The sequence below is a fragment of the Piliocolobus tephrosceles genome, chromosome 19 (assembly GCF_002776525.5).
Source record: "Piliocolobus tephrosceles isolate RC106 chromosome 19, ASM277652v3, whole genome shotgun sequence".
Lineage (NCBI taxonomy): Eukaryota > Metazoa > Chordata > Mammalia > Primates > Cercopithecidae > Piliocolobus > Piliocolobus tephrosceles.
The window spans coordinates 9,236,381-9,263,928 of record NC_045452.1 but is presented as its reverse complement, the minus strand read 5'-3'; the positions used below and the strand labels follow the sequence as shown (position 1 = coordinate 9,263,928).

The following is a 27,548-nucleotide window of genomic DNA, read 5'->3' as shown; positions in this document are numbered from 1 at the left end:
ATATATTTCGTCATCTTGTGTTGATATTTACTGATGCACACACACTGGCAGCACTCCCAGCAGTGCATTTATTTTTAACTTTCTTGGTGAAATCTGGGTTGGAAACTTAACATCACAAAATCAGCAACTGAAATTAAGCATTCACACTGCCTTAAATTGAAAAATGAAAATATGAAGACAGTTACGAGCCTTACAGAAACTGCTGTGTCTTTGCAAAGTGTGAACTCTGGTTCAGCGTAGCATATACCTATTCCATCTTCATCCCAACACAGTTCTAAATAGGAAAAAGTAGGTGTAAAGTTGACAAATCTCATGAAACTGAGGGGACTGTATTTTTAGAAAATACATTTCCAGAATGCCTTTGGATTCTTTTTAAAAAATGTTAAATCTCTTTTACGTTTGTTTATATTTGTTTGTCACAGATTTGAGAAACTAGTTCTTGTGGATAACATGTACTGATTGCTCACTCTTCCAGTTAAACACACTGTGTTTTGTTTAGTTACATTGTGTGCCTCTAGTATACATTACTGCCCCTAAGACCTCATCCACATACCTTAGAGTAACCTAATATGTATTGTTAAATTAAAAACATGGCTCGGGCTTGGGAGTTTCATTTACAGTTAGAAACATGAAATGTAAGGAATTCAGTGAATATACAAACTATTTAAATACAATTTTGGAAACATTTCACAACTAGTGCTTACTATATTACAGATGAAATTTAAATTACGTAGCAATGAGTCATAATTTGAGGTTCTTGTTAGCCTATGACGTTCATCTTGTAGAACTTTTGATTGTTCTCTTTGTAATCAACCATTCTTTACCCTTTTAAGTTATCCTTTTAAATTTTCATGCTTTATGTAAAACTGAGCAAAATCATTTTATTTACTTTCTGATTAGGAAAGAGTTAACTGTTTTGCCTTAGAGGAGGAAATGTTAGGTTTGGGCTGGATTGGAGTTATGTGTTAAAGATCTTAGTTCAGATTTTGGTTTTATTTGCTTTGGGGTTGTTTTTTAGCCAGTGAAGAAGAAAGAATCAGAAAACTTTATTTAAAACCTTTATTTTAGGTTTGGGGGGTACATGTAAAGGTTAGTTATGTAGGTGAACACGTCACGGGGATTTGTTGTACATAGTATTTCTCACACCGCGCCCCCCCACCCAATAGTTACCTTTTTTGTTCCTCTCCCTCCTTTCACCCTCCCCACAACATTTGTATCTTTTAAAGTCAGAGAGGAAGCTTTGTGTTGCCCCAGGCTGTGAACCTCTTGAGAGCTGGGCAGAGACTTCTGGAACTTCTTTGGGTCTTGTGGATTCTAGAACATGGCTCTCAGTGTGGAGTCCCAAATATTTACCCCTTTGAGATTTTTCACATTTTGAAGGTTACACATTTCTTTACTAGAATGTTGCTGATGCCTTAGAAGTGTTAATCATTTTATTTTGCATGCATACCTTGTAATTGCTTTAAAGAAAATTTAAATATGGGATGGACTAAATTTATGTATTAAAGATCTTAATTCGGCTTTTAACTTGATTTTGTTTAGCTTTGTTTAGATTTAATTTACTAAGCATCAGAAAAAAGAAGCCAAAAGCCAGATTGTTTATAGTGAAAGAAGAATGAAGACTTGAAATAGTACCCAAATAATTTAGGGTAAAGTCAGTCTTTGTCCTAAAATACTCTGCTGAGGGCAAAAAAAAAAACTTTTTTAGCGTCAATTTGTTTTTCTGCATATTAGGTTTTTTAAAATTTTTAAATGATAATTTTGAAAATAATTGTACACAAAAGAAAATAAAAATTAGTTGTCTAATTTAATTACTACTATTTGGTATATTTTCTGATTCCTGTAGTTTATTTTGTTAGGAATCTTTATACTATACATAGATACCTATTTGTATTAATTCTCCTTTTTTTCCTTCCCACATTGTTGACTGTTATTTGAATTTTTTTCTTTTTCTTTTTCTCTCTATTTTTTGAGATGGAGTTTTGCTGTTGTTGCCCAGGCTGGAGTGCAATGGCACGAACTCAGCTCACTGCAACCTCCACCTCCTGGGTGCAAATGATTCTCCTGCCTCCCCAGTAACTGGGATTACAGGCACCCGCCACCACAACCAGCTAATTTTTGTATTTTTAGTAGAGACGGGGTTTCACCATGTTGGCCAGGCTGATTTCGAACTCCTGACCTCAGATTATCCACCTGCCTCGGCCTTGCAAAGTGCTGGGATTACAGGTGTGAACCACCACAACGCTGGAAAAAAAAATGTTTTTTAATGGCTGTATGCATAATAGCCCATTGTATGGAAGGCCTGTGAAGTATTTCACCCCTCTCCTGTAGTGGATATTTAAGTTAATAATTAATAAGTCCAGATTTTTGCTGTTACCAGATAAATCTGTGGTATTATTTCTTTACTTGATTAATAGGATATATTTCTGAAAGTGGAATTACCAGGTTAAAGGGTACAGGGTAGGATATGAACCGCTTTTAAGACTTTTTATTACCTAGGGCCAGATTTCACTCCAGGGAGATGATACCAAAAGGATTCTTTTAGGTTATTGTACGACATTTGGACATTTTCACTATTTTCTGTGTCATCATAAGTATGGAGACTTTCAAAGCCATATTCTTAAATCAGTACTTTTAAAAACCATAGCTCACATTTAACAGATGACTCCCACAAATCATTTTGAGAATTGTATGAGAACTTTTTAGATATCTTGTATACATTAATAATAATGATGATTGAAAAAAATGTGTGTAGCTTGTGTGCTCCCTACTTTCTTCTGGTAATATTTATGTTTTTAGGCAACAAGCTGTTTAGTTGTTTTTTAGTTGGGTGCATGTTCTTCTCTGAAGGGTTTTTAAAAAAATAATTACTTGTAAATTGGATGGAAAACAAAAATCATATTGGGACTGAATATACATTTTAGATCTGAAAAGATAGCTTAGGGAACTGGTTCCTTTTTGTCCCATGGCTTATAGTTTCTAAAATGAATTTTATAGACCAGTGTTACTTTATGAATTACAGTATTAATTGATTTGCACAGCTTGCCAGAGTCACTAGAAAGAATGTGAGAAATAAACTTGGTTAATTGTTGAAGTCACGTATGTGTACTCTGTTCTTGGAGCTCAAGTTTAGTATAGGCATTTGTATATTACAGTTAGTCCTTTAATTAGAACCAGAACCATGCTTTATCCCACTTTTTAATAAAATTGCTGGAGAATTCTGAAGCGTCAGTGTTCTAGGTACACCCAAGATTTTCATTTAGTACAAGGTGTCCAATGATTTGAAGTTGTAGAAGAAAGCTTTCAGCAGCTCATAATTCATAGGACCTCCTAATGTTCAATCTGGAAAGTATCTTAGAGTTCATCAGTGGTTTGGTGGGGTACTCAGTCATAGAGGAAATTCACGGTAGGTGGGTGGCAGGCTGGGGAATATTTTCTGAAGCCCAGGCATATTATAGAATAAAACACAAAATTATAGGAAGTTTTAGGACAAGCCATTGGATGTCGAGGATTGTAATGTTTACCACGTACAGCCCTAGACCAATCCTGGCCTTCAGGAACCTTAGTTCACTCACCCCTGCTTTTAGTTTTTCCTCAGTAGAGAATTACAGCTCTGATAGAGTCTAGTTTTCCTGTTACAGGTGGAGAAACGAGGCCTAGAGAGAGGTTAATGATCCTGCCCTGTGTTAAACAGGAAGTTACCTTGCAACCCAAGTCCCCTTAACTCCTAGTCTAGTGCTACTGTTTGGCAGCTGTATCTCACAATTAAGTGCTGTATTCTGCATAACCCAAATTGTATTGCACATGAGGATTTTCAGTGACATTCATTGGATTAGAAAGTACTTCAGCATTGGCTCGTTGTTTATTGGTCAAATGATCTGTGGAAGACCAACTTTGTTGTCATTTCAATAAAGCAGGGCACTTAGAAGCTAGCTCTGTCTTATGGAAGGCTCGTTGACGCTTCTTCATCCAGGAGCCCAGCTTAAGTGCCAGGGGCCTGCAGAGCAAAGGGAGTAGTATGTAAATATTTGATTTTAGCCCAAGCCAGCATCCACAACAGGAGGGTGTTTCCTGGGAGAGAATATTGACACCAAGGGCAGCATTATTTACATAATTATCCTCTTCTCTACCAGCTACATTTATGTCCCCTGACAGCACCTAGCACAGAGTAAAGGGTAAATGGTGCCACATAATACTTGCTGAATTATATTATATTACTAAAGTATACACACACACATACATCCTGAATTTTCACATTGGTACTCTGTTTTATGGGGGAAAAGTCATGGAAAAATAGAGCTAAGCTAGCCAAGGTATTTTGTTAACAGAGCTCACCTGCAAGAGTACAGTTTGCTATAATATTTTTATTTAATTGCTTACTGGTGCTACCTCATTGATTTAGCCCATGTATCAGGTTATTTTTCAGAAGATGAAATGTTACTGCAGAACAAATGTCTTGAGAAAAGTTGATCAATCATGAAGGACTCTATAGAACATTCAGTCACATTAGTAATACCAGGATAGAATTTTTTATATAGCATATCCCTAGAATTAACTTAAAACTGCGCCATGGTATATAATTTGGGGAAAAAAATGTGGTCTGGTGCTTCAATCACATAAAGGAAAAATAATCTTGAGGTTTAGAATAAGACCTAGAAATTAATCATTTTTTGAATGTATGTGGCCGATTTGAGAAAGAATCTTTGCTCACCCGCAGCTTTTTGAAAGTGGGATGAGTTGAAGCTGGTAAGTTGAAGCTGACAAGCAATGGTGGTGGCACCCAGTGGGACTGATCCAGTGATGTCTGGGCACCACCATGTGAAGACAAGGACAGCGGTGAAGAGGGAAGAGCCCGTGGGAGAGGCTGCTTTGGCCTTTGACTCAGTAATTTAGTTTTTATAAAAGGGGTCCCCGTCGTGTTACACTGACTTTCTTCTCTTATGAGGCAATTTGTTTAAAACTGTCTTGCAGATTCAAAAGTGGTCAATACAGCACTTATTAAAGAACAATGGAAAGAGAGAACTAATGTGTATTAAGCCTTTCAGTCACACCTACTAAGCATGGAACATAAACTGCCTTACTTAGTTCCCACAACCGCACAACAGTCCTAAGATGATGTTGCCTTTTTTTTTCTTTTTTTAAATCATCTTGTAAGCACACCAGCACTGGGGCTTCAGGTTTACAGAATGGCTCTTTTCCCCAGACCATACTTGCAGTCTGCCTCTGCTCTCTGTGGTGCTTTGGTATGTGCCTTCTGCAGTAGACTGAGCCCTGAGGGCTCACTGCTATGAACCTGTTCCAGGCTTTTCTGGGTCAGCTCAGGAGTATTTTGGTCTTCTGCACACATCACCTTGGAAGTGGACCTGTGTATTTAAGTCACTGATGTATGCTGCAAGCTCCTGGTCCACCCCCACTCACTCACTCCTGAAAATAAACGTGCTAGTATATTGAACTCACTAAGGCAAAGCCTGAGTAAGACTCACAGAAATCATCAATAATAACATGGGTTGCAGTGCCCCCACCTCTCACCCCAGTTTGTTTATTTCTTTATTTTTATTATTATTTTTTGAGACAGAGTCTTGCTCTGTCGCCCAGGCTGGAGGGCGATGATGTGACCTCAGCTCACTGCAGCCTCTGCCTCCTGGGTTCAAGTGATTCTCCTGTCTCTGCCTCTCTAGTAGCTGGGATTACAGGCTCCCACCACCACGCCCAGCAAATTTGTGTATTTTTTAGTAGAGATGGGGTTTCACTCTATCTCTAGATAGGGCTGGTCTCGAACTCCTGACCTCAAGTGATCTGCCCACCTTTGCCTCCCAAAGTGCTGGGATTGCAGGTGTGAGCCACTGTGCCCGGCCTATTTATTTATTTTTTTTAGAAATAGGATCTTGCTATCTTACCCAGGCTGGTCTCCAACTCCTGGCCTCAGGTGATCCTCCCACCTCAGCCTCCCAAAGCTCTGAGATTATAGGCATGAACCACTGTGCCCCGCCTCTCTTGGCTCTTTAAAAAAAATAGTTTATTTTCCCTTGTTTACCAGAACAAGTCTTGATTTGATTCCTGACTACACCATTTAAACTGTGAGGTGTAGTCATTTGTGGAAATTGAAGTCTGTATGTATAGGATTTACCTCCAAATATTTGGTAATTACAGATCATTTTTGCGTTGCATCACTTTTCGTATCTCCCTTCTATTGAAAATACTTCAGTTAATAAACAGTACAGGTCCACTTGCGAATATCTGAAGATACAGGAGAAAGCTGAATTTCCTTGTCATTTTCTATTGTGCCTCACCACATCCAGTGGGAGTGTGGTAATGGTGTTATGAGAACCCTTACGTATTAAAGGCTCACTATTGATTTGATGTGAATAGAATTTGTTATTTAATATGAAATCTGAATAGTGTAATTTGAGGCAGAGCAACATACCTATTAAACCTTAGAGCTAGGAAGTAACTTGGTCTGTGGAAGGAGGGTTTACAGCAGGGGAATACTGCGGCTTTTGCTAAAATGATTTCAAGTTTTCAAATATCTGAATTAAACACATGAGATTGTAATTTTCTTCATGTATGTCTGTGATGTCGTTACACAACAGTCAATTTTAATGAAAACATAAATATTTAAGTCACAATTTCTCCTTTTCAATTTTTCTCATCTAGAAGGAGCTGGCAAACAGCCCTGACTGTCCCCAGATGTGTGCCTATAAGCTGGTGACCATCAAATTCAAGTGGTGGGGACTGCAAAGCAAAGTAGAAAACTTCATTCAGAAGGTAAAAATCTGCTGAAAACGTGGTGACTTAGATTTAGGGTAAGATCGGAGCTAGCTATTAATGGGATATCTTCTCTATTGTTACTTTTTTCCCCTCCTTTATGATATGAAAATTATTGTCCCTACATAATTCATTTCAGCCCTTCTTTATACCTCGAAGCAGCAAAGACAGATGGCAGCAGGGGTTTTAAGGGACTTTCTTTGGGGACAAGCACAGCAGCTTTTCATTCAAAGTGCTTACCTTATGATTTGCCCAGCACTTCTGTAGAGAACCCTTTTCCCCACACAGCACGTCCCCAAGAGGACCTGGTGTTCTGATCCTGGCTGGAGGGAGAGAGCGAGCCCAGCCTGCTGAAGGGCTCCTCTGCCCCAGCTCAGCCGGACCCTTCCCCCTACCCTCCATATCTCTCAGAATATATATGTGTGCCTTGTGCTGTCACAGGGGAGGGATGTCTTCTTTAGGTCCTTAGTGAAAATAGGCACACTCTGAACTAAAGTATACAATCTGATGATCCAAATTCTACTTGTTTCTTTTTTATGTCTTCTTTATTAAAGTGAAAGTAACATGGGCAGTTAGATCTAGGAGGAGGGGAGAATTGGAATTTTATAAATGCACACGGTTGTTACTACCTAGGAATGTTGAAACATTTCCTTGGTATTTACTTTTTCTGGAGGGTGAATATTTATTCTGTTATTATTATAAAGAAACCCTCATTATATCTCAGATCTCCACAATTAGTTGTGTCTGTTTCATCATAACTTTTCTAGTTTTAAACTATAACTGCTATAATATTTTATAAGACAAGGATCTCAAAGTGCTGGAAACTTTGATTATTCACGGGCCTGCTTGCAGTTGGCCCACAGTAGGCATTCTGTAAATATTGGTATTCTTCCTTCCTCTTGGATCATAATCATAGATTAACAGTCCAGTTCTGAAAAATGGAAGTCACACATGTAATTGATAAAGTCCTTTCTATTCATGGAAAAATATTTTTAAGTTGAAGATTGTCCAGAAATACTGTTCCATGCAGTTTTCTCTCTTTTTGGGAAAGTTGAATAAAACTTAAATAATCCTGCAATTGAAACCACATTATATACATGGTTTTTAAATATGTTTATAATAGTGGCAGCAACGTGTTGTGTAGAAAAATTAAGGGAGAGTTTGTAATGATTCTTAATTTAATAAAAGAACCCAGGACTCTTTTCTTTCAGTGCATTATTGTGTTCCACTTCATAGTGGATGTTAAGAATGACAATATATAGTTTTATAGCAGAAGAAATCTAGTTGACCTTTGCTCATTGACATTTAGAAAAAGGTAAAAATAAATCAGGCCCAGCAGGAATGTGTTGGATTAGGTCATACACACCACATTTTTTTAGTTTCTACTAGATCATGACACCTTTACCTGGGAGATTGTTTTCCATTTCACAGGGAAAGGTTCTTTTTTTTTTTTTAATTTTGCTGTACACAATGATAATAAAATGGAATTATGATTTCCACAAATCTACAGAGTAGTCTTTTTGAACCAAATATGTAAATTTCATGGGTTAATTGGAACCTGTAAAGTTAATGTATCATTAATCTTAGGTTTTTGTCATCTTATGCTACTTTTTTTCTTTGCTTTAAAAGCAAGAAAAACGGATATTTACAAACTTCCATCGCCAGCTTTTTTGTTGGATTGACAAGTGGATCGATCTCACAATGGAAGACATTAGGAGAATGGAAGACGAGACTCAGAAAGAACTAGAAACAGTAAGACTGGCTGTTCTATGGCAATTCTCTAATTTTCCCTTTTCTAAAACTGTATACATGCTTGATAAATATAGAGCTAGAATTAGGAAGAGTGTTATTAAAAGCCATTCCCTATTCTACTTATTCTCATCAAAATGGAGTTTCTTAGACACTGCTATTCCTTCACATATTCTGATCTCTCTTTTGTTGAGCAGATTGCGTGAAGGTAGACTAGAGTTTTCTCAGTCTAGAATTTGTTACCTGTTAAATATCTAATGCTTCTGTATTCTTTCTTACACACTAACTCTAGTTCTCTATGCAGGTTCCTTTTAGACATTTTGCCAGACTAAGTTGCTTTTGGCTCAGTTTGTATCACAGCAAGTTTACAAATGTTAACACGATAAGTCCTAGTTCGCTTTTTTTGTAGAAAAGGTAAGGCTAGTGGAATTGCCTCCTCTCCTTCTCCCAACTAGCAGTGAATCTTTATTTCTTCCTAAGCTTTAGGCAGATTCAGGTGATCCTTGGGCAAGAGGTCAGCATGCCACAGTTCAGTGTTACAGCCCATCTCAGCTGCTCCCCACCACTAGTGGGCAGGGCCGGCAGCCAGTGGGCGTCTTCTCTCTCGTCGGGATGGATGCTTCCCTGGCTTCCTCTTGCATGTGTCTGGTTTTGTTTTTGCCCTGGGCCATGTTTGTCTTCAGTTGGCAGTAAGGCCCCATGGGTGAAACGAACCCAAGGAATGTCCAGGGCCTGCTAGTGGTTTCCATGTGGTCATCTCGAGTACTGCCAACAGGCCCAGTTTTGGAAGCCCTGCAGGTGTGAGCATTTGACAAACGCCTGCGTGTGAGGCAGAAACTCCATTTAATCACAGGAGAATGGCAGCAAATCAGATTCTTTGGCACAAAAGGAAACCTATTTTTCTGGCACATAGCATCATAAAGAATCTGTTTAAAGTTGCTTACTTTTGGTGATTACAGCAGATCTGCTTCTAATTAGTTTTATGTAAACCTTCTGAGAGGACTAGGACATATTTTCTTTATAAGGCAATAAAATATTTTAACCTTATCTTATACATAAAGTAAACTATAGGCAGACTCCAACTTATGAATGGATTTTGTTCCAGAAAATTTTGATTGTTTGAAATTTGGAACATATTTTATAAATTAGGGTTTGGTTTCTAGACTAGCCAGCAGAAGTCTCTTTGACTCCAATTTCTTATACTAATATTAGGGCTCTGAGTTCTGGATATAGGGAATAGGGTGATGAAATGGCAAAAGCGGAAGATACCCCCCTCACTTCCTTATTTTTATTCTAGCCACAGGCAAAATATTTAAATAGGCAACAGCAGGTCATGGGCACTTACTACCTTTCTTTCCAGCCCTCTCTCCCACTTCTGTATTCCCTTGAGTCAGTTGCCTTTCTCTGACTATAACAAGCACCCCGCTGGCCCTCGATACCCTATCCAGTTTTAGTCCATTTGCCTTGTCTGGTTTCACTCCCTCCAAGTGCCCAAGTCTCCAGGAATACCTGCCAGCTCTGCCTTCAGCCCTTCCAAGCTGCTGGTGGGTGTCCACTGAACATGAAACAGAAGCAGCAAGAGACACCCATCCACACTAAGCCCATGAGGTAGCACTGGCATTTTCAACAAGGATTTACCAACAGCTCAAACCCTTGGGAGAGAGCCCTTCTCTCAGTTTTTAATTTTTATGCTGAAGAACTGTGTGTCACATGGGGAAGAGTAGTTACCATTGACCAGGTGATAAATATAGCCCTATCTGGTTTGGACTCTGACCCCTGCCTATCTCTGGACCCCTTGGACAGAACTGGACTGAGATTTCTTCCCCCCAGGGAAGTGCTCTTGCTTCCCTAACAAGTTCTGAGCCACACGATACCTGAACACAGAATGGTCCCAGCATCAACACGCTGTGACCCTCCACTGTGGAGCTGGTGACTCTTGCTCTCAACTATGGCAGTGGGCATGCAGGTGCAGCTGCTGCTCCATGCAGATCCGTTATTTGTGAGCTGGAAATTGCACTCATGAAGAAGGTGTAAGATAGAGAAGTAAAAGCCCAGTTCCTTAGACGGTGTCACCATTCTTATACCCACATTGCTGAAACTGATTAACCCCCTCATAAAGCTAGTAGAAAATCTGTCATTGCTTCACAGTGAGGGTACATAGCAATTGCTTTGTCAACTATCTCAAAAACATTTTAAAACAAATTTCACCATTAAGTGCTGCATCTTAACGTTGAATCCCATTTAAGTTATTTTGCTCTAGGTCATTGGGGAGTGCTTGATTCCACATCACAGAATCAAGATGCTGCTACTTTGAGTCCTAACAGTGACTTTGTGAAAGCATCCTCAGAATCTGGGCAGCATCAAGCCTGCAGGCCAAGAATGCCTACCCAGAAAGCACCTACCTCTTGAAGAGGCATCCCATTTTAGAGTCCTCTTTACCACACAGGAATTTCTTTTTCCTTGAGGTCCTGACCCCTGACACCTGATGATAGATTTCAGTGACGTTATAATACTCTTAATTCACAAATATTTTAAAAATTGGATTTCTTTCAAATGGGTTTTGGCCCTGGAGAGAACTAGTATCTTGAGAGGTTAGGCACACGAGGAATGCCCCTGCCTATGATCTGCAGGGAACTGCCCTGGGGTTGAGGCTCAACATCTGAAGGAGGACTTTAGGTTAACGTTTTACCTGTTTGTTCTTAACTGGCACTTCTGGTACAGGAGTGGGGGTGAGGATGTGTTGAGTTTAAATGCATTTATTGCATTTGTTTGTTTTCTGTTCATTTGGTTTTTTGTTTTCTCATTGAGTTGTGTTGCTTGTCTGGTGGCTATTGTTATGAATGCCTGTCCCTTCTAATACATCTGTGTGCACTTCATGGTTTGCCATACATTGTTTCTGTGCTTGCCTTTTCTTCCTTTCACTCTCCCTCCTTTCAGTAAACTTCCTTTAAAGGACTCTGCTGAGAGACCCTGTTCTCAGAAGCAGCAGGGAGGTGAGGCCCACACCCTCATGGCTTCCTTGTCTGGCCTAGGGACTAGACAAATGTGGACCAGACCTTTGGGCCATTTCCTCACATATTGGCAAACAATTTATTTACCCATTGGCTGTTTTTCATAATTTTTTATCAGTCTGCAGGCTTTTGTTTTTTACATTTAAGGATAGATAAACCTTTGTTTGTGCTAAGAAAAGCCTTTTGCAAGAATGTCTTTAAGCCAAGGTTATTTGAGGGGCCTCAGAACTTCATTCTTAACGTGGATATGGTTATAAACAGTCAGCCGTCACTTCATAATTTCTTCTAGATCTTTTTTCTCCCCTTGCTTACTAACCCCTATTTAGAGTCTGATTTCAGCAGCTCATAATTTTATTTTACGTTTAGATGCGTAAGAGGGGTTCCGTTCGAGGCACGTCGGCTGCTGATGTCTAGATGAGTCCCCTGTAGGGTCAGAGACAATATCAAACTGTGTAAGTGAAGACCTGGGTAAAAAGATGTTTCAAAACCTGTACCTTTTTGGTTATGGGCAGTTAACTTGCTGAGCAAAAGCTCTAAGTGTTAAATGTGGTTTTATTTTTAGAATTTAGAAGATAAATATTTTAGTTTAGAAGATAAACTATTAATTATATAGTCTTTAAAAATTTTACCTGTGGACCAGGTTGAATTTAGTAATCCTGGGTTAGTTTTTAGTGTTATGGGTTAGAACCCAGCCGCCAGGTTCTCTTACTCATCATGTAGCACATTGTCCTAGAAGCTAGCTGATTTTTCAATATCGAGTTAATTGACCTGGTTCTTTGTAGAACCATTTGTGGTTAGTAAGGAAATATGTAAAATCACTTGAGATCAAATAAAGATTCTCTATCCCATACCATACGGGCCAACCTCAATAATTTATTTTGGCTGCAATATTTTCTGTGCACCAGAAAGTCTTCCTTGATATTTCGTCTTCAGTTATTACAGTTAGCTGTACTCTGCGTAAATGCACTTTAGTTCATTTCTGTGGTCTTATTTCTTTTTTTTTTTTTGAGGCGGAGTCTTGCTCTGTCGCCCAGGCTGGAGTGCAGTGGCCGGATCTCGGCTCACTGCAAACTCCGCCTCCCGGGTTCACGCCATTCTCCTGCCTCAGCCTCCCGAGTAGCTGGGACTACAGGCGCCCGCCACCTCGTCTGGCTAGTTTTTTGTGGTCTTATTTCTTTCAAACATTATATGCCCATATAACAGATTTTCCCAGAGATGCAAAAAAAAATCAAAATCTCCCTCTCAAATTGAAACCAGTGTGAGTAAACAAAGATCGACAGTATGCTGTATCATTTGTTTATATTGAACTATGATGTTTATTATATTAGAAAAAGAATGAGATGTAACACTCCCCTCCCTCCACTGTGGTTCTTTGCTGCCCCACATGAGCTACTCGCTCTTTTAATTTTTGAACATTGGGATGAATGAAGTGTTCAGTTGTGAGAAAAGCTAGTTGTGCCAATAACTCTTCCAAGATACCCCCAAAACACTTTTAAATTCCATGTTCATTAAAAAAAAATAATAATAAGTTATTGTTACTTTTGTTAAACTCTCCTAAGTTTTTGTGATTTATTTCTGCCTCGACTTTATTTTCCCCTCTGATGAGAATATATTGTGGCATTAGTAGTAAGACCAAAATCTTTTTAAACAGATGAAAATTGTAAGATACAGTAGTAGGGGTACATTTTCTACCAAAAGTTTTGATACATTGAGAAATTTTTTTTTTTGGAAAGTGAGTGTGACAAGCTGCTGTCTAACATTTTCTGTCTCTATTTTAACACATTTTGCACTCTTTCACTTTTCTTACAGTTACGTAATCAAGGTCAAGTGAGGGGAACAAGCGCAGCCAGTGATGAGTGAAGAAGAATCTGACCAGTATCTTGCAGTGTTGACGTTTCCCAGATGTGTGCTTGTGATGATACACACACAAGCACAGGTTCTCCACCACGTGTGTATATATGTATGTGTGCATATGTCTGTAGCTGTATATAAAGCGCATGTAGAGCTACAGATCCAAATACACACATTTGTGTATATATGTACATACAGACATACTGAAGGGATTAGTACAATTTCTCCAAAGTACTGTACCTATCTTCAGCAAGAATGCAAAAGAAAATATTTTCACTATATATACCTGGAACAGATTTTAATAATTATCAGAGTAATACCGTTAATGGACAAATTGACTGCAATGTAATACTAGCTGGTATGTTTCATAAATGTCAAGTTGTGGACCAACATATATAGCCTTTTATTATTTTTCTCTTCTTTTAGGTCAGTTTCTTATACATTTTTATTTTAGTCCCATAAGCAGTAGACTCCCACAGAAAATTTCTTCAAAATTTTTTGGTATTCCAGGGAATCTGGGGTGTAAACTCTGAATATATTTATAACTATTTATTTCTGGATGGTCATTATCTTGTAGCCAAATTTGACAATATAAGGTAAGGAGCAGAGTTACAGGCCAGTTTTTACTTGTTTGCCCTGAGGGAAAAATCCTTAGAAAAAAATTCTGGTTTTTATTGGATTTTTATATTTTAAATTTCAAATATTTTTCTACATCAAACCTAGCAAAAACGGAGATGACGGTTTCTGATTTATAATAAACACTAGACAATTTTCAGGCTCCTGTTAGGCAAACACATTGATGGAGAAATTAGTCTTAATAGGATTGTAGGCTGTGTAGAAAAGCTGAAAGTATAGCACTTCACAGAGTCTTGTTTTGAAGATGACAGTCTGTAACTACAGCTTGGAAACTGCAAATGGTCTAGATTCCTCAGAGCTCACATGATAGGATATAGTTAGTGATGACATTTTGCTCTTCTTGTGGAAACACACACTTCAAGGGGGAGATGGTGACTTTGAGATAGGAACAATTTAAGGTGCAGTGTGAGTCTGGCCTGCGCGCGGTGAGGAGGCCCCGCCAAGAGGCTGGTGGACCTCCGACTGTGGGATGTGCTCTCAAGTAGGACGTCATCAGAACAGATCCTGAATAGGCATCATGAGAATGCTGGTCAGAACGGGCTGCCACTTTTTTTTTTTTTTAAAGGAAGGAACAATAGCTAGGTAAGATTTTTATCAGCTTTCTCTGTCTGAATCCAGTTTTCCCCTGTCAGTCCTGGAAGCTTGAATAGAATTATATTGTTGAAGCCTTCAGGTCACAAACTGTCTTTTTTAACCTCCTGTCCCTCCTAAAACACGCCAACCCCTGCAGTCAAATCACATTAGTAATCTGATTTGCTGACAGTCCTGTCCTGCCTGCTCCTTGTTTTCCCACATGTCCTGCATCCCTCACCCACTGGAGTGATTTCAGTGAATCAGACAAGGAAGGATGTTTAGGATCACTACTGCGTTGCAATACCCTGTTATCCTCAGCAACAAAACCCACATTTCATACATCCTTTGTGTACTCAGGATAAAGACCGATGTTTACTCTCTGGGCACTGTTGTAAGATAGGTTTTGTCAGAGCGTAATCATTGTCTGCAAAGTGTTTGGTGCGAGGAAGATTATTGCTAATTTTGTGAAATAAAAAGTCTAGCCCTCTCCTTTTAATGAACTTAACTCTCGCTGGCATCTGTAGTATCATTGGGAGCTTAGGCACACATGGAAATGAGAGCCCAGCGCATGGATTTTAATGTTTTTCTAACAACTGTGGAGATTTGAGGGAATGTGTGGTGAATGTAAAATACCTAGTTTACTTGGCAGTCTCGTGTAAATTACAGTAAAACAAAGTAAATGAAATTTAAACGAAAAATAAATTTGATCACAAAATGCCACTTGTGTGCTTGAGTGGTTGTTTCCCTGAGCCACTGGTTCGGAACACCTCAGACCACTACTCTGTTTTTCGAGAACTCTGTCATTGGCAGCACTGCCACTCTGGGAAAATTGTTTTGTTTTAATTGCAAATTATTATTCTTGAAATGTACCTGTGCCACACCAAGTGGTTACGTTTGGTTTCTTAAGTAATTTTCTGTCTTTAAAAGCTAAGCAGTAAACTAAAGGATTACATGTTATTAGTCTCAGCAGTTTTCAGAAATTATTTTTAAAGGGGAAAACAGGGAAAACCCATTGTATTTTTAAAGCACTTAGTAAGGATTTTGCCATTTGATTCTGATTGTTTGAAGATTAGGTCTTTTTGGTGCGGGGTCACCTTTTACCTCTCCTTTTAGGATTTAGTCCTTTCCAGTCTACTTTTTTGTGCGTGTCACAACCATATTCTTGTGGTTCTGGCTCACTTTGTAGAACTGCTGAACATAAGGAGAGGTAGCCGGCTCTGTGGTTGGATTTAATATATAGTGTCATATGTTGGGATATCTTACTGGTTTGTTTTCTGAGGTAAGTTTCTTAGTGTTGTGTTTCAGACATTGTGTTTGCGTTTACGGTGACACTATCATCCATGCACTTGGCCATCCGAGCATGGATACAGTGAGCACTCGGTTCTCTCTGCCAAGATGAATAAAAGCAGTGTACATTCCAGCGTGGGAGGCAGACATGTGGACAGGTAAATTACAAGGCAGTGTGATTAAGAGTAGAGAGTTGGTTGAGAGAGATCTTAGACACCATCCTCATTGTATAGATGAGAAAGCAGAAGTCGCCAAGGCAGCCTGGCAGCTGGGACCCAAGAAGCCTAGGGTGCCAGTCCTTGGGCAATGTGGGGTCAGGCACACCCGGGGCCCTCCTGGTTCCTGGCTGAGTCTTGGACTCCTTCTCTCTCAATGGAGGCCATGATGCCCAGCTGTAAGGTGGTCAGGGTCACTTGAGACACTGTGTCCTGTAGCACAGTGGGGTGATTCTTCCCTCCTGTTTCATTCATTTACCAAACGGCCTCCTAATTGATCTAAAATCACTTGGATCTTTTGTCCTTGTGGACCTAACACCTGGCTTTTAAAGTTTAACTTTCTGTCCCCTCTTCAACTTGCTAAATTGAAAAGTGTTGCAGCCCAACCTCCACAAATCTTCTCAGGAAATAAGAGACATTTGTTAACATTTGTTTTGTACCTTTCCTCTCAGCAGCTTAGTTGACAAGGGCAGTGTGTGGGATTTCCTGTTCTTGCTCATTTGGAAGGAGAATGTTCTTTGTTCTTAGACCCTCAGCTCTCATGTGAGAGCCATAGAATGTTGCGAGGTGGAGTTCTGTGGATACAGAAGGAATGTTTTCAGGTTAGACTTACTGCCAATGTTAGGATTTGGGACTTTGCATGATTGGGAGGGAGAGGGAGTGCTGGAGAATAGGTTAAAAGTTGTCCCGCTGAGCTTGGAGCATCTCCTGCCAACCTGGAGCGCTTCCCAGGAACCCTGCCAGTGTCACTTGGGGTTATGTTTTCTGATTTGGAAACGTTAAGCAGCAGCAGGTCTCTCCAGAACTGGTTCTTCAGCCGGATTATTGCCTTGGGAAAGTAGAGATTGCAGCTCTTCTAAAACTGCCTCTCACCGAAGTTCCAAGGCCAGGCTAAATATTGAATGCAGTACTCAGCAGCTGAGACATCTGATGCTTTGGTGACCATCCCTTTCTTCCATCCAAAAGGGCCTCCACTGGAAAGCATCTATTGTTTTAAAAATATTTTAGGACTCATTTTTACTTCCCCCACTGCCTCAAGATCACGTACGCTCCCAAGTGAGGGTTACAGCCTCTTAGGAGGAATCACTGCTTCATGACTTCCTCAGGCATTTACATTTTCTCTTCTGTTGACTTAAATCATGAACTAAAATTTGTCCCTGTAGGAAAGAAGAATGCTTCCTCCATTCTAGGCTCTTCTCATTGTACCCAGACTGTGTCTTCAGGACTCTCATCTCTTGTCAGTTCTGTTATGCTAGAAAGACTGATTTGAAAAAATTGAGCTCGTGTAAACCTGTGCCCTCCACCCTGTGGGGGAACCCATGTGGGGAGCCTTTGAAAATATCACTTATCAGCTGGGCGTGGTGGCTCACACCTGTAATCCCAGCACTTTGGGAGGATGAGGCTGCTGGACCATGAGGTCAGGAGTTCAAGACCAGCCTCGCCAATAGAGTGAAACCCCATCTCTACTAAAAATACAAAAAACAGCCAGGCATGGTGGCGGACACCTGTAGTCCCACCTGCTTGGGAGGCTGAGGCAAGAGAATCGCTTGAACCCGGGAGGCAGAGGTTGCAGTGGGCCAAGATCGTGCCACTGCACTCCAGCCTGGGCAACACAGCAAGACTGTCTAAAAAAAAGAAGAAGAAAGAAAATATCACTTATTTACCAGCTGTCTTTCTGTGGCTTGGGTTTGGTGTGCTGTCTGTTCAAAGGACGGGGTAAATTGCTAAGAGAATTCTCATTCTCTCTTCCTGGAAGATCATTGAGATGACTGCCTTCTGTCCCCTACCCCTTCTGCCCCCTACAAAGCTTTGGCGTCAAGTGGCACTTCCTGTAGGAGGCCTTAACTTGGAATGACTCCCTCTGCAGCAGTCCACACCCCTCATATGACTCATATATACTATGCCTTGGTTAATAGATGTCATCTTTAGATCTCTGTATGTTTTGTGTCCCAAAGAGTTTGGGAGCTCCTTAGAGGTAGGAGCCACAGCTGTGCCCCCAAGTAACTTTCCCTGATGGAAACTGACTCTGAAAATCGCTCCTTTTTACCTATAACAGATATCTGCCTGCCCTGTGCCAAGGCCCCTTTTGAGTCCTGGGGTTCGAGCAGAGGGAATAATAACCAAAAAGTCAGTAAGATGTAACTTCTGCCCTCAGAATTGAAGCCTACCAACTAGCAGTGGGAAGTAGTAGTTTTGGTAGCTGATTGTACAAAATTCGATGAGAACAGAGGAGGGAGCTCCAAGTCTGCATTTCCCTCCTTGCTTTCCAGGCACCTAAACCAGAGGTTTCAGAGACTGCAAACTAAACAAATCTAAAGCAAAACTCTTTTTAGTCCTTCCTCCTTCCCAAAAATGTACTGTCTGCATTTACTATCAGTTAACTGTATCACTGGCTGTGCTGCCCAAGCCTGAAATCCTGCCCCTTTTATATGTCCTGCTCCAATGCAGACTATGCTCTGATGCACCGTCTTCTCATCTAGGGTGGGGTCTGCAAACTTTTAGGCTTTGTGGGCCATATGGTCTATTACAAGTTACTCAGCTCTGCCCTCACAATGCAAAAACATCCATAGAACACACATAAATGAACACTGTGCCTGTTCTAATAAAACTTTATTTACACAAAGAAATGGCAGGCTGGATTTGACTGGAGAGGCCATGCCTTGTTTGCCAAGCCTTGGTGTAGGGCATTGTGTGGATAATCAGGCTCTGCCCGAGTTAGCTTTGGTGCTGTGCCCCTTCTGGAACACCTGCATGACTTCCTGAGGCCCAAAAGACTACTGCAGCCAAAGCCAGTGTCCTGCCATTCTTAAAGTGAAACCAATGAGGCTTATCAGTCTCACTGCCTATACAGGGTCAGTCACAGGTGGAAGGAATCAAGCTGATTTCTCTGCTGCCCGAAACATGCACATTGACCACAGAAATAGCTCTAAGCACCTGTTCCCCCACCAATATGCACAGAAAGCTGAAGGGCAGAGCTATGATGGGTTAACAAAAGCAGTTGATATATGGAATAGAATGAAGATAGGCCAGGCACGGAGGCTCACAGCTGTAATCCCAACACTCTGGGAGGTCTAGGCAGGCAGATCACAAGGTCAGGAGTTGGAGACCAGCCTCACCAACATGATGAAACCCCATCTCTACTAAAAATACAAAAAGTAGCCAGGCGTGGTGGCACGTACCTGTAATCCCAGCTTCTCAGGAGACTGAGGCAGGAGAATGATGTGAACCCTGGAGGAGGAGGTTGCAGTGAGCTGAGATGGCACCACTGCAATCCAGCCTGGGCGACAGAGCAGCAAGACTCCGTCTCAAAAAAAAAAAGAAGATAATTCTGATTAAACTCTTCTCAACTGGCCTAATTTCTCTCTACAGCATTGTCCAGAAAATGCTATCTGTGGCTGTTAAACTAAATCCTACACTCATAAAAGGGCTCATAGATATCCTGTACCTTTTCCACAGTTGAACGACGACTCCCTAGATGCCATTGCTAACGCCTTAACCTGGGCTTGGGGTCATGGCTTTTGATGGGATTTGCTGTGCCTGTGCCTGTGCCAGGCCTTTGCCTAGAAAATGAGCCCAGAGTTTCTGCGAGTCAGTGACACTCCACCTTGGGTTGAATCTGTTTACTTCTTGGATTTCTAGGAAGCCGTAAAGCGCCGTGACATGCTTCCGCCTTGTTGATCCTTTATATATTCTGACACCACCTGCTAATCAGTCGATAGCAGAATTGCCTTGCACTCCAGACTGAGGGAGGTTCATGAAGTGGAACGAAGGAGTGGCCTCCTGTGTTTGTTAATGTATGTGCTAAACAAAAGCTTCGCCTCTGGGCATCCCATTGCATGCTGGCTCTCTGCAGCCCAGAATACTGATGCCACGGTGTCAGCGCCGCCTCCACTTTCCCATGGCCTGGGGAGTCCCTGAAACAACTTTTCAGCCTACCAAGAGGTGCTACGAGTGCTCCCCACCCAACGTGTCCTATAGCCTTCTCTCCCAGTGTCATTCTAAGAGAGGTGCTGTGTAGGACGAGAGACTTCTCCCAAATGAGGCTGGAGGGAGGCTCGGGATCAGGCCCAGAACAGCCATGCATAGACATCACTCAGTCCATTCATTCCCTTAAATCAGAGGTCTGCAAACTTTCTATAAAGGGCTGGATAGTACATATTTTTGGCTTCGTGGGCCATACAGTCTCTGTTGCTCAGCGCTGCCTAAACTAAACTACTCAACGCTGCCTTTGTGGTGGGAAAATAACCATAGACATGACCTAAATGGGCATGGCTGTTTCAACAGAACTTAACACAAACAGGCAGCAGGCCAGATTTGGCCCAAGGGCCACAGTTTTCCCAAATCCCTGGTTTAAGATTCTTTTCATAGTTATTCCTCTTAACATATCAGATTGCAAACAATAATAACAGTACCAACCAGCAATAGCTAGCACCTACTGTAAGTCAGGTACAGCACATCATTGGCCTCTAATATTCACAATCACCCTATGAAGTGGGTGCTGTCACTATTCTTGTATGCTTGAGGAAGCTGAGGCCCAGATTAATATATGTTTGCCCCACGTTTTATTACTAAAAGTGGTGGAGCCAGGCCTGTCATCCAGGGGCCTCTCCAGAGGTGCTCATCCTACTGCCCTGTCTTTGAGAACTGCAAAGCTCCATGCTTGTGGCAATCAGCAAGGGGCGACCCTAATGACAAAAATTCTATTATGGATACCCTAGGCTCCCAAACACCCCTTAGGAGTAAAGTTCCATGGCTTATTGTTCCCAGAGTCAAGAAAACGTTTCTTCCTAGACAGTGTTGAGCATCCCCTCAGTCTTGGTGTCAGGAATCCCCATGTTGCATTTTACATCCAACTGAGGCACCATCCTCAGGCAAGGCTTCCTGCCATAACTTCTCATTCCCCCTTCCCACCCCTCATCCTTGGTTTTTGCAATGGTGCTGGGAGGCTTGAGGGTTTCAGGGTCTCCTGTATCCATGCCTCCTATTGTAAGCCGTAAGTACTTAGAGGGCAAGGTTTAATGATAATGAAATGCGGAGACAGGACTGTGCTGCAGCGGGTGAGAAATCAGAATACCTGCCCCAGCGGGTGAGAAATCAGAATACCTGCCCTCCCTCTCCTGCCACAGCCAGGCAGGAAGTCTCCCGGCCTGCCAGCATCCAGAAGGGAGCTGCTGTGGTGGTTTTCTTAGCGTGGGGGGATCGTGGGTAGACGCCTCCCTTACCCCCAGAACTGTCTTGAGTGTTTTACTTGACAAGAGAATCTTACTAGAACTTTTTGTAAGGCACAAGGCCTCAAGAACCCTTTCCATATGTGACTGCCCAGTGGTGCCTTCTACCACTGGGGATCAGATTTTTTCAGTTTGGCATCTCATGGCCCATGAGCTCACTCCCCTTCCTCGGCATGGTGTGTGCCAGAAAGCCCATGTGGGGGTGGGGGGTGTATTTCAGGATTCCTCCCGGCCTCTTCCAACCCGACAGGCTCAGATTTTCCACTTGTGCGATTGAGGTCAGTGCCTGCATTCCTGCCGGCAAGTTCCCTGCCTCAGGCGGGGGCTTCTCCCACTTGCCCTGCAATTCACTCTCCATGTTGGTCCTCTGTCCCCGCAGGTTGTGCCGCAGGGCACCAGTATCCTTGGGGATGGGGGTGGTGGGTAGGAGGGGAACTAGGCAGCCAGGCCAGCCTGGCTCCGGGCCACCAAGAGGAGATGGCCTCTGTCTGCTTGGGCCTTCATGGGAACAGGGAAGAGACCTCTGGCCAAGCAAGGAACAGTGGGATTGCTGTTGATTGGGAAGAGTTTTGTCCCGTTACTTGTCAACCTGTCTTGAGAATGTGCAGCTCGGTGGTCGTGACTGACGTTGCTGCTGGGGCTTTAGCATCCAACACCTGCATTCCAAGCCCACTGCCTCCACTTACCAATCAACGGACCCCCAAGTGGTCGCAGCCCCCCTGAGCCTCCGTGTCCTGCTGGTGGAACTCGAGGTGATTATACCAACACAGAATGTGGCCGTGCAACAGGAATGGCCACAGTGATGCGTGGAAATCTCTGCAACACTGGGTTTGCCTCTTGGTTGGTCTGTTCTTCAGTGAGGGTGACCAGCCATTCTGGTTTGTCCAGGATAGAGGGTTTCCTGGAAGGCTGGACTTTTGGTGCTAAAACCAGTACATTTCTGGGGGAACTGGAAGAGTTGGTCACCCTATTGTGAACCCCAAATGTCAGCATTCATTTAAAAGCAAATACTAGGGCTGAACCAGCATTGTATAGGAAAGAGTCAACCTTGTTTTGGAACCCCATGTGTCCCAGACCAACTGCCTACTTGAGTCCTAGCAGGGCACGAAAGTTCCCAGGGTGGGGGTGGGGAACAGGTTACATGGAAGCCATTATGCGTTATGCAAGGAGGTGCTGGCCAGGAGGTCCCCGCAGTGCTTTCCTCAGGCAGGATGATGGAGGAAGAGTGAATTCCTCCTCTGTGCTATAGTGCCTCATTCCTTCATAGCAGCACCCTGGGGAGTGAGGAGTTACCGCCCTCCCATCTCCTTGAGCACACATAGGTCAAGAAGCTGCTCTCAGGCTGGGCCCATGCCTGTAATATCAACACTATGAGAGGCTGAGATGGGAGGATCACTTGAGCCTGGGAGTTCGAGACCAGCGTAGGCAGCATAGCAAGACCGCGTCTCTACAAAAAAAATAAAACATTAGCCGGGTATGGTGGCACACACCTGTAGTCCCAGTTACTCAGGAGGCTGAGGTGGGAGGATAGCTTGAGCCTGGGAGGTTGAGGCTGCAATGAGCCAAGATTATCCCCTTGTACTCCAGCCTGGTCAACAGTGAGCCCCTGTTTCAAAATAAAAGTATTAAAAAAAAATTAAAAAGCTGCTCTCAGCTGAAAAGAGTCAAGAGCTTCTGTAACCAAAGATCCCTTTCCAAAAGGAAGAGAGCATATCATTCCATCTTTGATTTCAGAACACAGACAAACCTCTCTGGAACCAAGAGGCCCAGCCACCGTCTCCATCTTTGCCTAGCTGTTGCCACTCACCACCAGACTGCAGCCATGATAGCCTTCTTCCAGGTTCTCTGAGACCAAAGCCCACAGTGTGTCCTGTAGGCCCAGAGTCCTTTTCCCTCCTCTTCATCCTTCATCCTCAGCCCCAGGGCCATGTTCTCCAAGAAGCCTCCTTGGACCTCCCGACTCGACCAGCCTCCCTCCTGGGCACTGCCAAGCTGGGAGCTCTGTAAGGACAGATCCCGGGAGTGCAGGGCACTGGCCACGGTAGGCTCGAGGCCTGCCCATTGCCTACCACAGACTAGCCCATGCTCAACAGACCTGTTTTGAATGAATGGAGTGGAGAAGCCCAGAATTTAATGGCTCTCTTCCTATACCTTTCCCACTGATCACCAGGCAGCCTCCCTGTGATCATTAACCATTTCCCTGGCCCTGCCTGCAGCATGACGCAGGCCCCACCCCGATCGGAGTCACTCTACCTCGATTCCCTCCCATCCTTTGCGGGGAAATATTTCTGTTTTATGATGAACTCTGCTCCTCATTTCTCTCGCGTTATCTTAATGAATTAACTGGGTCCCCATCGTTCCCCTGGCCCCCCGGAGTTTATGAGCTGTACAGCAATATCTGCGATCTTAGTCAACCCCACACAGTTGTTGTGCTGGTTCCTATTACAGTAATTGGCATAAACTTTATTCTTTTGCAGAGAGATTTTTTGGCCCGCTGAGACTGCATAACCATCTGCCATAAATTGAGACTAGTACGGCTTATTTTGGTGAATGCAAAATTGGATCTCATTCTTTACTCTGTGGCTTGATTCAACTTCCAGATGGTTAATCCACATGAAGTAATAGGAATGCACCACAGCTCTGCTTAGCTGAAGATGGAGACGTAATATTTATTTGCTGGTGTGGAGGCCTCTGAACGCTGCCCTGTTGGGATGTCAATATATAACACAGCAGCACAAAAATGTCATCTTGTTCCACAGGAGCGACAGTGTTCCTCCGAGTTGCCATGGGGGACCCCCGGATGTCATTTTTTTTTGTCTGCCCTTGACCTAATCTCAAGAGGTTTTGTTCTCTCCTGGGCTGTTTCTTATCAGTTATGTCTGCTCGCGTAGCTGGCTTCACATCTGCTTTGACTTTAGTGCCTGTGACATTTTCATTAATAGTTTTCCAAGGTTGAGCCTTTATTCCAAATATCCTGCAGCTCACGGAAGCCATAGCTCAGCTGTGCCCAGCTGGGGGCTGCAGGGAAATTTGGCCTGGCCGTATAGGCAAGCTTGGGCCTCTCCGCTCAAGCTAATCAAATCCTTTTTAATTTTTACTTCTTGCACTGGCGTGTTGTGCTGGGAATGCTCTGAAGCAGATCTAGGTGAGCAGATCTGGGGTCTTAAACCTCACCAGCACTTTTACTCCGGGGAGTCTTGGCTGCCCTGTCTGCCTGGATTACCCATCCTTTGCCAGCCAGCCTTGCCTGCAGAAACTCCTCTGGATTTCAGAGTCTGTCCCAGGGAAGATGAGGACTCAGGGCTTCCTCTCTGTCCTGAGCTGGCCCTGCGGATTCCGTGTGTCTGAATCAACTGGGGAGTGTGTTAAAAATAGAGACTCTTGGGTCTAGGGGGCACCAACCACCACACTTTGCCCAGGACTGTCCTGGTCTTAGCACTGAAAGCCCCACCTCCTGTAGAACCCCTTAGATTGGGGGCAAACTGGGACAATGGGTCACCCTAGCTGGGCCCACATACCGATCCAGACCAGTAGAAAAAGAACTTCTGAGGACTCAGGCCTAAAGACCTGCATTTTAATTTGTTTTCATGTGTAAATCTGACGGTGATTCTAAAAGCCCGCAGCCACAGGTGCCTGCAGGATCCATGCTGTCTCTCTCCAGTGCCTGGCACACAGTGGGCTTAGAGGACATTCTTATGATTTTAGTACACAGCCCCATTATCATGTGCTTACAGCGTTTGTCTCCCTCTGCCCAGGTCCCTTTTCTGTTCTTAGTTCCCAGCCCTGTGCCTGGCTTGCAGTCGCCACTCAGAAAAGATTGACTGGAGGAATACTTGGATACAAGCAGATATTCATGGTAGAGAACAGGACACACAACTCTTTGCCACACGCTTTTCCAAAGTTCTGGGGCGGACTCCATTAGAAATGAGATCACGGAAATTCTAGTAGGGTGGGCATCTGATATGGGCTATTTTTTCAAAGGACCGAAAACCTTGAAAGTTTCAAGATGGAACAGTTAAGGAATTAGATCTAAGAGATTCGAAGACAGAATGGACTAGAACTGTGAATGTTCTGAGATGGAATTGCCCTCTCTTCCTTAATCGTCATGGGAGCTTCTGTTGGCAGAACAAATAAGAAGCTGGACCCCTTATACGTGATTCATGAAGTTCAGCATCCCTGAGTGCTTTCGAACGTTTAAAGTTTGAAGCTCCTCCAGTACAGCTGTGCATGAAGGTGGACTCAGGTGTGAGGTCTCCAGGCTGGGCAGTGGGAACTGGGAAATAGGCCAAGCCACGGGGAGGGAGTGGGAACCAGTGTCTGGGTCCAGCAGGATCCCGGTACCATGATCCTTCACTCCTCAACTTAATGCAGGGCTCACCCAGGTGCTCACTATCTCCCCATCACTCCAAGTTGTCCTGTTGCCTTGAGCAGCAGATTTTGCCACCTCTGTTCCAGTCTGTGCAGTGAAGATGAAAAGACCCTCCTCTTGAGGTGAGGCTTCAAAGTGGGTGCAAACATACAGGATTATTTAAATGGGCTTTATCCATGAAACACTGCAGTTGACCCAGGGGCCTAGACCCACACCCTGCCCAAGATCCTTTTGTTGGCAAGAGAGAATGGAGGTGAGGAATAGAGCCTGCAAATGGAAAAGAAGCCAACTGACCCCTTAACAAGGGATCGAACCCACCGGATTTAGTGGCAGTCATCATACTTGTTCAAATGCATACACTAAAGGTCCAGTAACAGGCTTGGCAGAGAGCCCTGGGCACCGGTGAGCTGGAGACTTGGCTCAATTTCCTGCTCCCTGACTGGGTCAGATGCGCCTCTCATGCCCACACTGGATGCATCAGTGGATCCTGTTGGCTCTGTCTTCAGAATCTGCCCAGGGTCTGACTCTTCTCTTCTCATCGCTTCTGTTGCTTCCAGCCTGACCCTGTCCAGCTGCCATCCTCCCTCCCTGGATTGTTGCTCAAGAGCTTTCTAACTGGCCCCCTCCCCTCCCACAGAGGAACCACAGAGATTCTTCCAGCCAGGCGTGGTGGCTCATGCCTGTGATCCTAGCACATTGGGAGGCCGAGGTGGGAGGATTGCTTGAGCCCAGGAGCTCAAGACCAGCCTGGGCAACAAAGTGAGACCCCATCTCTACAAAAAATTTTAAAATTAGCCAGGCACAGTCACATGTGCCTGTGGTTCCAGCTACTTGGGAGGCTGAGGTGGGAGGATTCCTTGAGCCCAGGAGTTTGAGGCTGTAGTGAGCTATCATTACACCACTGCACTTCAGCCTAGGCAACAGAGCAAGACCATGTCTCAAATAAAAGTGGGGGAGATTTTTCTAAGTATCAAACAGGTCACATCCTCCTCTGCTCAGAGCTGTCCCATGCAACTCATAGTGAAATACAGATTCCTTACTGTGGCCTTTACAGTGTCATCCTCTCCCCATCTTCCAGTCCTTCTCCCCACTCCTGCCATACTGGCTGTCCAACACACCAAGCAGGTCCCCTTAGCTTTTGCAGTGGCTGTTCCTGCTGTCTGGAATGCTGTTCCACCAGATCTCCTCCACACATCTCCCTCCCTTACCTCACGTAGGTTCCCAAATGTCTCCTCTACGGGGAGCCTTCCTGGACCACTGTTTAGGCCCTGCTCCTAATTAAGAGTTATTTCTCATAACTCTTAATTATTCATGGCACTTATCTCTATGGGCAATGTGTGTGTGTGTGTGTTGCTTGTTTCCCCACTGGACTAGAAGTTCCATGAGAGCCTAGTTTGCACTGTCCTCAGTACCTGGAACCAAGCTTGGTCCATCCTAGATACTCAGTCAGCTTTTGCAAATGAGGAACTCCACCAACTCTCCCATGTTAAAATAGGCCAGCAACTCTCAGTGAACCACACAGTAGTTGCAAAGATCACATAAAGCTGAACAGGGTTGTCCAAATGTAATGATGGCCATTAGCGTCTCTCCACCCCAGAGCAGTGATTCTGAAGCATTCTGTGTAATTGGAGCACAATTAAGCATATGGCAGTCTTTCCACCGGGGCCGGAGATCTGATTCCGAGCTTTCGCAACACGATTTCTTTCTTGTTCCCAGTAACGTCAAGTCCAGATCCACCATCAGGCGGGCTCTGTGGTCTGGATCACAGGAGAATACTGGGGAAAGAGAATCCTGCTGAAAGGATTTAATCTGAAGACATTGGGTCACATATTCAGGGATGATTTCCTGGATTTTGCAGGCAATG

General features: G+C 43.3%; 1 protein-coding gene across 2 annotated transcripts in view; it reads left to right on the top strand.

Moving 5' to 3' along the window:
* The window catches only part of PITPNB (phosphatidylinositol transfer protein beta), a 67,410-nt gene extending 52,105 nt beyond the window's left edge, over positions 1-15,305 (top strand). Inside the window, exons 9-12 of one of the 2 annotated variants that reach the window (XM_023190715.2) lie at positions 6,655-6,765; positions 8,395-8,517; positions 11,892-11,977; positions 13,335-15,305. In XM_023190715.2, the coding sequence (XP_023046483.1) occupies positions 6,655-6,765; positions 8,395-8,517; positions 11,892-11,939 (282 nt within the window). In that variant the 3' untranslated portion in view covers positions 11,940-11,977; positions 13,335-15,305. The remainder of the gene's footprint in view (positions 1-6,654; positions 6,766-8,394; positions 8,518-11,891; positions 11,978-13,334) is intronic. The other variant, XM_023190714.2, reaches the window with a different exon arrangement.
* The last annotated feature ends 12,243 nt before the right edge of the window (positions 15,306-27,548 follow it).